The 14213-nt window shown below is 33.4% G+C and overlaps 1 protein-coding gene across 2 annotated transcripts; it reads left to right on the top strand.

Moving 5' to 3' along the window:
- The first annotated feature begins 531 nt into the window (after nucleotides 1–531).
- LOC126832444 (Bardet-Biedl syndrome 5 protein homolog) lies at nucleotides 532–13732 on the top strand. 2 transcript variants are annotated; one of them, XM_050563214.1, is made up of 12 exons: nucleotides 532–621; nucleotides 4204–4286; nucleotides 4720–4785; nucleotides 5682–5731; nucleotides 6498–6578; nucleotides 6856–6902; nucleotides 8033–8168; nucleotides 9092–9187; nucleotides 9361–9423; nucleotides 10584–10718; nucleotides 11823–11906; nucleotides 12277–13732. In XM_050563214.1, exons 1-12 carry the CDS (start codon nucleotides 569–571, stop codon nucleotides 12400–12402), a joined length of 1020 nt encoding a protein of 339 aa, XP_050419171.1. In that variant the 5' UTR covers nucleotides 532–568; the 3' UTR covers nucleotides 12403–13732. The 2 variants fall into 2 exon arrangements, with proteins under 2 accessions (XP_050419171.1, XP_050419172.1); XM_050563215.1 differs by having other exon boundaries at nucleotides 12290–13732.
- The last annotated feature ends 481 nt before the right edge of the window (nucleotides 13733–14213 follow it).

The following is a 14213-nucleotide window of genomic DNA, read 5'->3' on the forward strand; positions in this document are numbered from 1 at the left end:
TAGGCTACTCGCTGATCCTGGTTGTGGTTTGTTTGTTTTTTTCTCGCAGTTTAAGTTTTGAGTTTATAATTTTGAAATCGATTGATTTATTTTTCAGAAATATAAACAATTTATCCAACATTCTTGTTTACTACCTCTTGGTTTACTTGTTCACTGTGAAATAACTAGACAAACTGACATGTACGTAAGCTAAACGTAATATTTTGATCAATAAATATAAATAATACAATTTTCCGTTCTACTCACGTTTCGATAACACCGGAAGCACTTCGATAGCTTCACTTGATTTGCTTCATAAATTTACTCGCATTGAAATTAGTTGGAGCTTCAGATCAAATTCGGCATCCAACGGTCCATGATTGTACAATAGGACCATAAGTCAAGTGTTATAATTATATGATTAAAATTTGTACTCTTTGATCATTTATCAAATAATTTAATACCTAATATATCACGATGTGGTAAAGGCTAACGCAGTAACGGTGATCGTATTGAATTTAATCGAGTAAGCCTGCTAAATGTCACGTGACTAGTCACATGACACATTCCAGCAACCAAAAGCGTCAAAATGGCCGACACACTTTGGGAAGATCGAGATGTTAGATTTGACATTAGTCCTCAGTAAGTCCTTCCATGCAGATGGTAAAAACCATTTTGTTGATCAAACAAATGCTGTATACCTTTTCATTAGAATTAATATGTAACAGGCATTGCCTGAGTAGAGCGAAGCTGGTGTGATTGTTGTTAAATATAAAACCTTCATAATTAAGTTTTTGAAGTGATACAAGTAATGTTAAATAATCTCGTTTTTCTGAATTGAATTTAATTTAGATCTAAATTGTATGATTAATTTTGTTTAAAAAAAAAAAGAACAAAAAAGTGTGAGAATTATTTTCATTGACGTCAGAAATATATGACGTCATTGATTAAACGCGTCATAAAAATATTTCTATGGGTCACGTAATCTCGCTTGGGCGAGATTTGGTAAGTTGGCATGCGCATTGCTATTTTTTGCCCAGTGTATCTGGTTCCGGTCTGGATTTTTTTTTAATCAACAGTCTGTGGGGCAGATTTAGTTACGCTCCTGTGTTACCGGAAAAGAGCTTCGCTCAATCACCGCGATGCTTTAGAGCTTCGCTCTATATTATTTTGAGATACGGTAAATAAAATGAATAGATTTTAGTGATAAAAATATATCAATCAACATATACTTGACAATACATGAATCACTAATGTTACTAAGTGACTAATAGCCAATACATAGACACTTCTTAAAGGGACAATAACACTCTTGCTGGCTTGACAGCTCCAGAAAATAAAAATAGCCTTATTCTAAGTACTAGATGTGTTAGTGTCTTACCTATTGTGTAAATTATCCATTAAATCCTATTTTACTTGTCCAGAGGGTTCAAAAATATTTTTAAATCCAAGTCACATTTGATAAGCCTTACGTCAGGCTTTTCAAATCATTTAGTTGAATTTTTCCAATTTTTTAAATTAGGTGTGTTAAAGTAGCTAAGTCTCTAACTCAAAATCATCCAAAATCTTCAACATTGAAAACACGATTTATTTGTCAAATTAAATCAACATTGATGTTGTGATCTTACCGGAATAAGATGGGCTTTTGATATCCAATATTTAAGACAAAATAAACATTTTACCATTGGTACACGAATCGTGTACCATAATGCGCTTCAGCCCCAGTTGTATCAAGAGACTCGAGGGACGAGGCTAGACACATTGCAGCAAATCAAACGGCATATGTAGACAGGAATAACCAGACGCTAGAAATTTGCACTCGCTTGAGACTGCTGGCTTATTTTGCCGAACATAACTGATTTGAAATTGGAGTAAAAACGGAAACCATTGAATGTAAATCAGTTTATATACATTCATACTACATTATTATATGCGTTGCGACCCACTTTTGTCAATTTCTAGGTCCCAAATGTTAGCGATTTAGCTCCTTTAAGATGAAATTTGTATCATCAATTAATTGGAATATTGTAAAATAGTACAATTTGTTGACCAGAATAAAGATTGGGACATATTATTCAGTTACAACTAAGGCTGTGCAAAAATATCGATATAATCGATAATCGGTAGAAGTTATTTAGCGATAATCGATATTGAAATTCAAATATCGATTATCGGTGTATTTACCTTCTGACGGCAAGTTACGGTCACTTTCACATGACTGAACTTGCCGTAGTCTGGCATTATCAGACGAATGAATGAATACACAACGTCAATACAACTATTTTCCCCCTCTGCTTACAAACTAGCACATTTTAAATATATATTATTGTAAAAAACTAAACTTTAAGATTAAATACATTACTTTAATATTTTTGTTGTTTTTGTTGTTATTACTTGTTGAAACTAAAATAGGTTACGCACTTTGTGAACAATGACAATCGCATGTGATATAATAGTAAAATTAGAATTATCTCCCTTCTTTGCTCTTGATTGATTTGTAGAGAAATCGTCTGCTTTCACGATATTAATGATCAACTCAGCTTTAATTACTAAATCATGTCAGATACAGCCCATACAAAACACGTTTTTGACTTCCCAGGAAAGGCAAAAAGCGAGATATGGAATTGTTTTGGTTTTTACGGAACCGACGACCGTAAATGTAACAGTTATAACTTCAATTTACTTTCGTTTGTTTTTTTATTACGATTGATTATTGACAGATTGTATAATAATATTAATAAATATAATGTGTTTAAATAAACAGTAATAAAGACTGAAGATGTTTTGGAATATTTTTATTATACAATACTATTATTAAACATGACTGTTGAAGAACAAATACAACAAAATAGTGGTAGCCTGTGTCGACCAACACAAACAACAGGTCGGTAAAGTTCGAATTTTCCCGGTAAAATGATAATCGATTATTATCGATAATCGCTGACAAATTCTTGCCGATAATCGATATTGAAATTTCATATCGATTCCCAGCCTTAGTAACAACAAGAGTGGTATTGAGCCTTTAAGTCGTATGTAGAAATGGTTCCACTACTGATGTCTTCCGCCTTACTCCAGCCACAGTAGTGGCTCGTCCTACGGAGTTCCTTTGTGCAAGTTTTTTTTTAGTCAAATGACTACAAAAAGGTTACTGGCTAATAACTCTCTTAATTTATACATAATAGCTTAACATATAATTAATAAACCAATTCCCATTGACTGAAATAAAGGTGAAGCCTTACCGCATAATTATATGATTTGATGAAACCGAACTGCTACGCGAAATTTCTCGCCTACCGAACTTAAAATGTCCGCCCAGTTAGAAACAGCATGCGCATTCATCTCACGTTAAACATCGCTTTGAAAATGTAGAACGCATTACCACAAAGAAAAACTGTTCGTTAACTATTTTAGTGATCCAGTCTTCACTATTTGTGATAGAATTAGAACGCATTACCACAAAGAAAAACTGTTCAGTAACTATTTTAGTGGTCCAGTCTTCACTACTTGTGATAGAATTACTTACTGCAACTAATGATATGTGTTGACAATTGTGCGTTTGAACCTATTTGAACTAGGGTAAGGAGTCTTAGACTGTATCAATTGTAGTGTTAAACACAGTTTAACGATACATTTAATTGTAGCGAAAGTCATATGGCGCTATTGGCATTGCACTTTCACACACCTGTACCAGTTCTCGTGACCACGGGAAGTCAGGAACTGGTAGAGGTGTTCAATAGCGCCTTGTCGAATTGACTGCAGTCAATGCAGTGGCATGTTAAGTTATCTATTATGCCAAGTTTTTTGGGTCAGTTTTGTCAAATTGTCCATGATAACCAAAAACCACATAAACTATTAGAGGTTAAGAATCATGATATTGAACAGACACATCACATCAAAATGTTGTGAGCATAAAGATGTATTTCTAAATATTTTCTGAAATATTTTTGTAAAAATTGTATGTGTAGTCATGTAAAGGAGTATGTAGCTATCAGCACATATCAGGCTAGGCTACATTGTTTGGCTTGTAATACTTTGAGTCACAAAGTTTGTTTTTTTCCAAGGATATACTACATTTTCTATAAGACATATTTTTTTATTGGCTTAGAAATACGACAGCTAGATGAAAAGATGCACAAGGTAAAGATACAGATCAAAAAGACAAGACCGATATCAAAACTCTTTCAAAAAAAATTAATTTTCAGTATTAAATTTCTTCTCTTACAGACAGTTACGAATGAGATCTGGTGAGAAATGTATTGATAGATTAGATGCCATTGAGGATACGAAGGGTAATAATGGTGATAGAGGTAAGATTTTGTCCTCAAATTGCTACGTTTATTTAATTGATTTGATGTAGCAGAGTTGAAGAGAGAAAAGAAGATTTAGCTAGTATTCTTATATTTCCTTATTAAATATTTTTGACTAGAATTTCAAAAAGTGTTCTGCAATGTATTTTTACCAAAATTTTACCATTACATGTACTTCTAAAGTTAGAACTTTTTGACTGATAATTAGATGATTGCTTAGTATTCTTGTATTTCTTTATTAAATTTTTTCAGGTAAAATTTCAGAAAGTGTTCTGCTATGTATTTTTACCAAAATTTCACCATTACATGTACATGTACTTCTAAAGCTAGTAGAACTTTTTGATTGATGGTAAATTAATCAGTTGGATGTATGAGGCAAATCTTTTAATGAATATATAGTATGCCAATATATATATTTTTATTTTGATTACAGGACGTCTTGTGGTAACTAATCTACGTGTCATTTGGCATTCACTGTCAGTACCTAGAGTTAATTTATGTAAGATGATATTTTAATATATTTATTCTAAAATATGACACAGGACACCTGCTCAACACATCAGACACAGAACTAACAGTACGTTACATAAATGCAACAAAGAATACTAATTATTGAAAAATAAAATGGACATACAAAGTACTAACATCCGAATATCAAAGCGTCTAACCGTAAGGGCAAGGCTTTAGTTGTTTGAACTTGCTTCAAAACTATGTCCACTCCTCAGATAGATTAAAGTAGCTAAGTCTCTAACTCAATATCATCCAAAGTCTTCGACATTGAAAACACAAATTATTTGTCCATTTAAATGAACATTGATGTTGTGATCTTACCGGGAAAAGATGGGCTTCTGATATCCAATATTTAAGACAAAATAAACATTTTATCATTGGTACACGAATCGTGTACCATAATGCGTTTCAGGCCAATTTTTAACCAGGGACTCGAAGAACGAGGTTAGATATATATACCACAAGTCATGTCAAATGGCCCGCCATATTCTTATCTGGAGAGCATGCGCAATAAATACTATGTAGACTGGAATAACCAGACGCTAGAGATTATCATTCGGTTGAGAATTCTGGCGTATTTTCCGAACATAACTGATTTGAAATTAGAGTAGAAACAGAAACGATTGAATGTAAATCAGTTGATATACATTCATATTACATTATTATATGCTTTGCAACCCATTTGTGTCAATTTCTAGGTCCCAAATATTTGAGATTTAGCTCCTTTAAACCTACCCATAACCCATTCCTTTGTGAATGACATCACCCACAAAAAGAGAATGCCCTTCAAGTATATCATATTTCTTACTAACTATATATTGAAATGGATAAAAACTTTCATTAACTCTCTTTCTATATTTGTAATGCATAAAATTTTCTTTTCAGCAATTGGTTTTAATTGTGTTATAAATATTTCGACAAAAACAGCTCAATCTGTAAGTCAAATTTCTTAATATTCCCCTTGTTTACAAAAAAACAAAAAAAGGTCATTAACTGAAAGATTAAAATGGCTAGACTTGGGTCATGGCTTTGTTGCAGCTACCCTTTTATGTGGGGGTGTAGCAAGGGAGCCACAACGGGGGTTTATAGGAAGAAGAAATACTATTATAATCTTTAAGGCGTCATCTTTATTCTTAATCTCCTATTGTATAATTATCACGCAACAGAAATCATGTAGACACAAAATGTCTGGTATAAACATGCATCATCGACATGGCCTTGGCATTGAATAAGTAAAGAGGTTCTAAAGGATCCGAAATAGTAATATATGAAAGTAAACTATAACAATGTGTAAAACAGTGGAATAATATAAGATATTGGCCAAAAAGGGGGAAAATAGAATATGTAAATATTCAATATTCCTACTCGACCTCTTAATTAAATTCTGCTTATTTTTATAGTGAGGGTTCCCCTTGTTAGTGATGCAGGACTGAGGGTGAGACATGGAACAGCTTCTAGTCATTCCGATGACGAAACCCAAGATCCCGTGTACATGTTGACATGTCGACACAGGAACTCAAAAATGAAACTATTATTAGTAATCTAATCAATCAGTAATATTTCAGAACCAAAATTTAATTATTTAGAGCTTTTCCCATAACTGATTGAAGTAGCACATCAGATGAAACCAAGTCAAAATTACTCACATAAATATTATGTATTTCTAAGATTCTAAACTTTTGGGGTTTTTTTTTATTTCAGAAAATCAGAGGAACATCTGAGGCTCTGTATGTTTTAACCAAATGTAATGATACCAGATTTGAATTTATTTTTACCAATTTAGTAAGTTTAACTTTTTTCAGATATCTGGATTATTGTACTGACTACTGATATTAAGGGTATTTTTTCACCTAACGTGCTAATATTCGACCGAAAGTACCAAACAGGCTAGATACGGACAATTGATCAGGCGAATGATTCGCCGAGCAGAATGGTCGTCAAAGTGAATGGCACGCAGGTGATTTTTTCGGGCGATTTTGAAAATCGTCGCGATTGGGCGAAAAAATCTCTCGTCTATCCAAGGCTTTATGTTCACATATTATACCAATTTTTATTTCAGATTTCTGGTTCTCCTCGACTGTTCACATCTGTTATAACTGTTCACAGGTATGTATTTGTGATACTACATAATACATTTAGAGACTGTGGTTAGGACTCTCAATTAGAATATCACAAGTTCACATCATATTCAGGTGTGGAATGTACCCGAACTGTCGAATGGGACAGAAATGAAATGAAATCGGGTTTAACGTCCTACTGTTCTGCTCCTAACCCGGGCTAATGAAGACGGACATACGCCATACATATAAAGTGTGCTATGAGGGGAATTTTGCCCGGACAGCGGCACTATTGCCTACTCTTATATCGAATTCCAACTGCCAAGGGATCTTTTACGTGCATTCCAATGTATACACGGGACCTCGGTTTTTCGTATCATCCGAAGGACTAGACAGCTGTCCTTGTCAGGCCCTCCGTTCTGCACCACTGACAAGGGGAAACCACGTTGGAAAATCCAGATGAATTTTCTCGGATAATGCAGGGATCAAACACCCGACCTCCAGGCTAGCGAGCCAGCGTCTTAACCACCTAGCCACCGTGGCTCCGTCGAATGGGACACATCGACCACATATTTTTTTTTTTCCAAAAGATATAATACTGATCTTCATATACACTGAAAAGTGATCTGTGAGTGAGTTGCAGGTCAGGTGAATCAGGATAATTTTGTTTTCTTGTCATGTCATGGCCAATAAGGAACCAGTTAATCCAAGATCCCAGAGCTACCCAGTTTGCCCCTGACCATATTGTGGGCCATGAAGAATCTGTGGACTTTGTTTATAGAATGGGGGGTTGGATGGCCGAATGGTTAGCATGTGCGTGCTGTATCATAAGGTCTGTCATTGAGTCAACTGGCGTCGTTTCGATTCTCCAGGTGTATGTGTCCCACCTCGTAGGTTTTCTCCATGTCCTCCGGTTTCCTCCCACTGCTAAAGACCCCTAAGCACAAGCAGATTATTGAAATAAAATTGAACCATGTGTTAGTCCCAAAATGACCTAGTTTTGTCCCTCCTTTCTAAAGAGTGTGGATGAACAGCTGCTGCTCTCCTCTCCTATCTATAAATTGTTTCAGTGGCTTCTCTAATAAACAATAGTATTCCATAGAATTTTAACCTGCGTATCTTCTATTTATAATTTAAACTACAATATTTTTAATATTAATATGACTTATTTTATTGTAGAGCATATGAAACATCAAAATTATATCGTGATTTAAAACTACGAGGAGCGTTAATACAGAATAAACAGATACGATTATTACCACAAGAACAGATATATGATCAGATAAATGGAGTATGGAATCTCTCTAGTGACCAGGTAAATATTATTTAAAGTGAAATGAAATGGGGTTTACAGTCCTACTGGTCTACACTAACAGAGCTAATAAAGATGGGCACACACTATACAGTGTGCTTTTAGGGGTAATTTTTTTGCAGACAATTATTTTCATCTCATCTGATGGGAAGGCTTGACAAGGACAGCTGTCTAGTCATTCGTATGGGACAAAAAACGGAGATCCTGTGTACACATTGGCGTGCACGTAAAGGATCCCTTGGCAGTTGGAATTTGATATAAGAAGAGTAGGCCGTAGCACTGCTTTCAGGGCAAAATTTTCCTCTTAGAACAGTAGGATGTTAAACCCCATTTCATTTCATTTCATCTCAACTCTCCCTCTTGCACCACTGACAATGGTAAACTGCGCTGAAAAATCGTGAGGAACATTCTTGAACCAACACTGGGAATAAAACAAAAAATATTTTGTTTGTTTTGAGTGTAACCTGCAGTTTGTTTTATCGTGAAGTGTGTTTTGCTTTGAAGAAGAAGTTTGAATGGACAGCAGTGTTTAAACCTTCTCTTCATCAAATTACAACTATCATGGGTGCTTTTATGGACTATCAAACGAAATAAAATGAAATGAAATGGGGCTTAATGTCCTACTGTTCTGCTCCGAACACTGTGGATGGATGGACCTCTTTTTTTGTCCAGTCTGAAGGACTAGGCAACACTTTACTTCGCAGCCCAACAGGCAATACCCTTGACAACTGTAAACTGGGCTTTCCCTTACTACTTGACTACTACATACTGCCCTTGTGAAGAAAGAGCAATTGCTTTGTATTTGATATTTGTTGTAGCATTTCAAAAATGGTCAACAGACTTGTAAACTGAAGGGTAATTATTGTGTAGTATTTAAGTTATACCTATCTATCATACATGTGTTATGAAGTTATTATCTTTTTTAGGGCAATTTGGGAACATTTTATATAACCAATGTACGATTAGTTTGGCATGCTAATATCAACGAGTCATTCAATGTCAGTATTCCTTATCTACAAATGGTAAGTTTATCATCGACTTCTTCATAATTATTCTGTGCTGGATGAATTGAAAAAAATGTCTCGAAATTCAATAATTTTTTGTTCCTATGAAAGCAAATTTGACTAACGATTCAGATGTAGCACAATTTTATATTCTTTTTCTCAGATTTTTTTTTCTTCTGTTATCTTTATAGAGAACTATAAAAATCAGGGATTCAAAATTTGGTTTGGCCTTAGTAGTAGAAACATCAACATCGGTAAGTTAATATAAATTTAATCACATTTCAATTGGAAAATAAGCCATTATTATCACTGAAAATATTGGGCAAAAATTCTGACTTTGTCAAACATACTTCCTCGGGTTCCTGTCAGATTTTTTTCTGTGTCTTTATTTATAATATCTTTGAAATATTTGATACAACTTCATTATTTGCTGGCATTTTGTCAAGTACAACTAAAAAGGTTTCTTCCAAATACTCTCATTTGCTTTAAGTTGCACTTAATTAACCAGACATCCTGTCAGGAAAAGGGCACTTAGTAGTTGAGAAAACGGCAAAAATCCATGATGTATTATGTGTGATGGAATCTATGTACACATATTTTTTTGTTATAGAGGGATTGTTATAACTATATTATCTATGTGTATTTATAGAGTAGTGGTTATAACTATAATATCTATGTGTATTTATAGATTAGTGGTTATAACTATATTATCTAAGTGTATTTATAGAGTAGTGGTTATAACTATAATATCTATGTGTATTTTTAGGGTGGTTGTTATAACTATATTATCTATGTGTATTTTTAGAGTAGTTGTTATAACTATATTATCTATGTGTATTTTTAGAGTAGTTGTTATAACTATAATATCTATGTGTATTTATAGAGTGGTTATAACTATAATTATTATCTATGTGTATTTATAGATTAGTGGTTATAACTATAATATCTATGTGTATTTATAGAGTGGTTGTAACTATAATTATTATCTATGTGTATTTATAGATTAGTGGTTATAACTATATTATCTAAGTGTATTTATAGAGTAGTGGTTATAACTATAATATCTATGTGTATTTATAGACTGGTGGTTATAACTATAATTATTATCTGTGTGTATTTATAGAGTGGCAGTTATAACTGTATTATCTAAGTGTATTTATAGCGTAGTGGTTATAACTGTACTATCTATGTGTATTTTTCGACTGGCAGTTATAACTATTTATAGAATGGTTGTTATAACTATATTATTTATGTGTATTTTTAGAGTAGTTGTTATAACTATATTATCTATGTGTATTTTTAGAGTAGTTGTTATAACTATATTATCTATGTGTATTTATAGAGTAGTGGTAATAACTATATTATCTATGTGTATTTTTAGAGTAGTTACTATATTATTTATGTGTATTTATAGAGTGGCGGGTATGTTCTTGGATTTAGAATAGATCCAGCTGAGAAGTTACAATCAGTGGCTAAACAGATTCAAAATCTACACAAAGTTTACAGCCATTGTCCGATATTTGGTGTGGAATATGATACAGAAGACAGGGTAGATTTTTACTTTTAATTTCTGAACAAAAAAAAATAAATAAAATTTTCATAACTGATGTCATCTATTAACCCTTTGACCATCAGATGTTCCATATGGAACTTTGATCAGGTGGCCATTTTGCAGGTCCTGACCTATAAGTAAAAATGACAGAAAATGTTAAATATTTATACCAGGTCTTTCCAAAAATATTTTCATTTGTATAATTTATTCTTAAATTTAAACCGATTGAAAAAAACATCTGAATATTTTACCGTTACACCCTAATGACGTCCGAGTTAGAATTTTGTGAAAATCAGACCAAAACTGCCGAACAAAATGGCCGCCTGCATACGCAAATATTGTAAATATATGGTATATTAAGGCAATGGACCCTCTAGAAGTCACAATGTTGATCCGATTTTGATGAAACTTGAAATATATCTTTACAACCCAAGGATCTTGGTTCCTGTCGATATTCGCGCATGTCGGATCGTAACTTCCTGAATTATGGCAATTGATTGTATGAAAAATCGTTCTTTGTTTAACTTGTTCTCTATACATCTCTTGCAAAATGGGGGCGTATCCTGCCTGGCAGCTGCTGGTTAACTATGATAGTGAAAAGTGCCAGCTCTTTATCTGATATTCTATAATGTATCTTTAATAAGGTACAATTTCCAATTTACCAGGGGTGCTTTTTTTGTAGTAGTTTACAAGCAGCACTATGACCACTCTGGTCTTGGTCAGTGAAACTGATAGGCTTCTATTTAACCTCTTGTCCTTGGTGATTGGATTCTAATAGCTGGTTAAATAAAAAATAATTTATAAACACACTTTTATGGATAACAATTACTATGGTTTATTTCACTGCGACGTTTCAACAAGGTTTCACAAGTCGTTATCAAGCATATACACTTGATGCTTGATAACGACTTGTGAAACCTTGTTGAAACGTCGCAGTGAAATAAACCATAGTAATTGTTATCCATAAAAGTGTGTTTATGATTATGTTCCAATTACTAAATGCCATTCAAAGAATAAAAAATAATTTAATTCGAAGATATTTGTGATTTTTTTTATTTGGTTTACAAAATAAATTAAAGAGTATAGTTCTTGTTTTTTTAGACACCTGTAGCGGAAGATCTACCAGTTGAACCAATACAGGATGATGTTGATATTGAACATGATGATCAAACAGATGCATTTGCTGTAAGTTATCTACCCTTGCTTTTTATATGTTTAATATAAGGGTATATTGTCATCTCCCCTATCTATCCATTCCTCATTCTTTTCCGTTCCTCTTTCTTAAACAGGTCTGAGTCTTAATTTTTTTCAACCATCTATCTGTGATTTTTCAGCTAGTCATAAAGAGGATCTTAACTGAAAATCAGGAACATAAATTCATTTTTCGTCGAGTATAAACATTAACACCAAGGTCAGTCTATGACCTAAAGAAATTAGGGGGTTGTAAAAGAGGGTGTTGAGTGAAATTGATTAGAGCTCACCAGTAGTACAACAAAAGTTGCCATTGGGCATATTTTTTGTGACCTAACTTCATGTTTTTTTATTCTATTTCAAGGCGTATTTTGCAGACGGAGACAAAGAAAGAGATAGAGAACCAGTTTATTCAGAGGAATTAGGACTAGCTATTGAAAAACTAAAAGATGGCTTTACACTATCAGGTTTATGGGAGGTGTTATCGTAAATACTCGACATTAATATAAATATTTAAAAACACAATTGTGTATATCAATTTTTGTATATACATGTATGTATTCATGTCAAATTTCTATTTTTAAACTAATTTTAGACACAACTGGTTTTACTATTAGTGCATCATATTAGAAAAAGCTAATAAAACATAAACCATTTTGATAACATTGACTTCTATTCCTATATATATATCATATGTGTTGGTATTTGTCTGTATTGTATACCGTAGCACAACCAAAAGTTTTCCTAAGTAATTAAGAAATTGTATCAGTTGTTCTATGGTCAGCTCTTTATTTAACATGAAGATATTGTAGTTATGATTTTTTTAATAAAGCCTCAATTTGATGAAGGATCACAAGACCAGAAACGATCTGTACTAAAAATGCTGTTTTATTCTACTGAAGCCTGTTATCATAATATATTTATATCTTTTCTCTCCACTGGGGGTTGGGTGGCCGAATAATTTAATGTGTGCTTTAAGTCATAAGGTCTGTCATTGAGTTGAGTGGTGTGGTTTAGATTCTACGGTTGTATGTGACAAGGAGTAGTGTAGGGTGCCCAATCTCATCAGTTTTCTCTTTTTTCTCCATTTTCCTCCTACTACTAAAGACCCCTACTAAGGATCTTTAACGTGCATGCCAATGTGTACAAGGGACCTGTATTTTGTTTCATCCGAATGAATAGACCACAAACAAGGGGAAACCACGTCGGAAAATCCTGAAGAACTGTTTGGGCCATTGCACAATCGAACACGCGACCACCAGACTAGCAAGCCAGCATCTTACTCACTTAGCCACCATGGCTCCCTTTATGTTGGCTATACTATTAAATTGTTCAATTATTAAAAAGTGACACTATCTTTTGCTGGTCTTTTAACAATTCTTGACAATCATGTTATACAAACAACATTCATTTATTTTATACTGTATAATAGAGGCAAGTCTTTTCCTGGACACTTATTAAGGCTTATCAGAGTTCAAATGTTCTTTACTTCCTCAACAGTTAAAACCTCAGAGTTAATCAATGTTCTATTCAAATCACATTCAAATATCCTGAATAAAATTATTATTTACAAAAAAAAGTTTGAGAAAATTTACGTAGCTTGCACATATTTAAAACTCTATAGTGTACAAAAGGAGTTGTGACATCGAACACTGATAAAAAGTGACATAAAATAACTGTATTGTATAATTGTTGTTATTTATAGATTAGAGACGATTACAGTTGGTCAGTGTATGTAATATTGTTTTATTTATGATTATGATGTGTTAAATTGTAAATTTGTTTTTGATCCGTCCACAAAATAAAAATATCTTTGTTCATATATCAGTTGGTTTTGTGTTAGATGAATATATTATATGAAGATGCAACTAGATGTGTTATGTTTATAGAAAATTTTGTGCAAAATTTGAGGTCAACCAATCCATTGCTAAACAAGAAGATTTAGTCGCACCATGCAGGTATATGGTATGTGCCTTGTACAGGGTTGATTTGGAATTAAAATGAAATGGGGGTTTATTAATGTTCTACTGTTCTGCTCAGGGAGCAAAGGTTGAATACAGTTTGTGTAGTTCTAGGTTTGCATTTTAAAATGCCCCAAATGTGGTGAACCAAAACCTCAGAGAAGGATACTGTTCATATGCTAGTCCACAATCCATATTAACCCATATCCCTATCCTTTCAAACATGGGGAGCTCAGCAAGAAAGACATCGGTGTGGTTCCCCCTTGTCAGCGGTCTAGTTGTTCGGATGGAACAAAAAACCGAGGTCCTATGTACATATTTACATATAAGAGTAGACCGT

The sequence above is a fragment of the Patella vulgata genome, chromosome 9 (genome assembly GCF_932274485.2).
Source record: "Patella vulgata chromosome 9, xgPatVulg1.2, whole genome shotgun sequence".
In the NCBI taxonomy this organism is placed as follows: Eukaryota; Metazoa; Mollusca; class Gastropoda; family Patellidae; genus Patella; species Patella vulgata.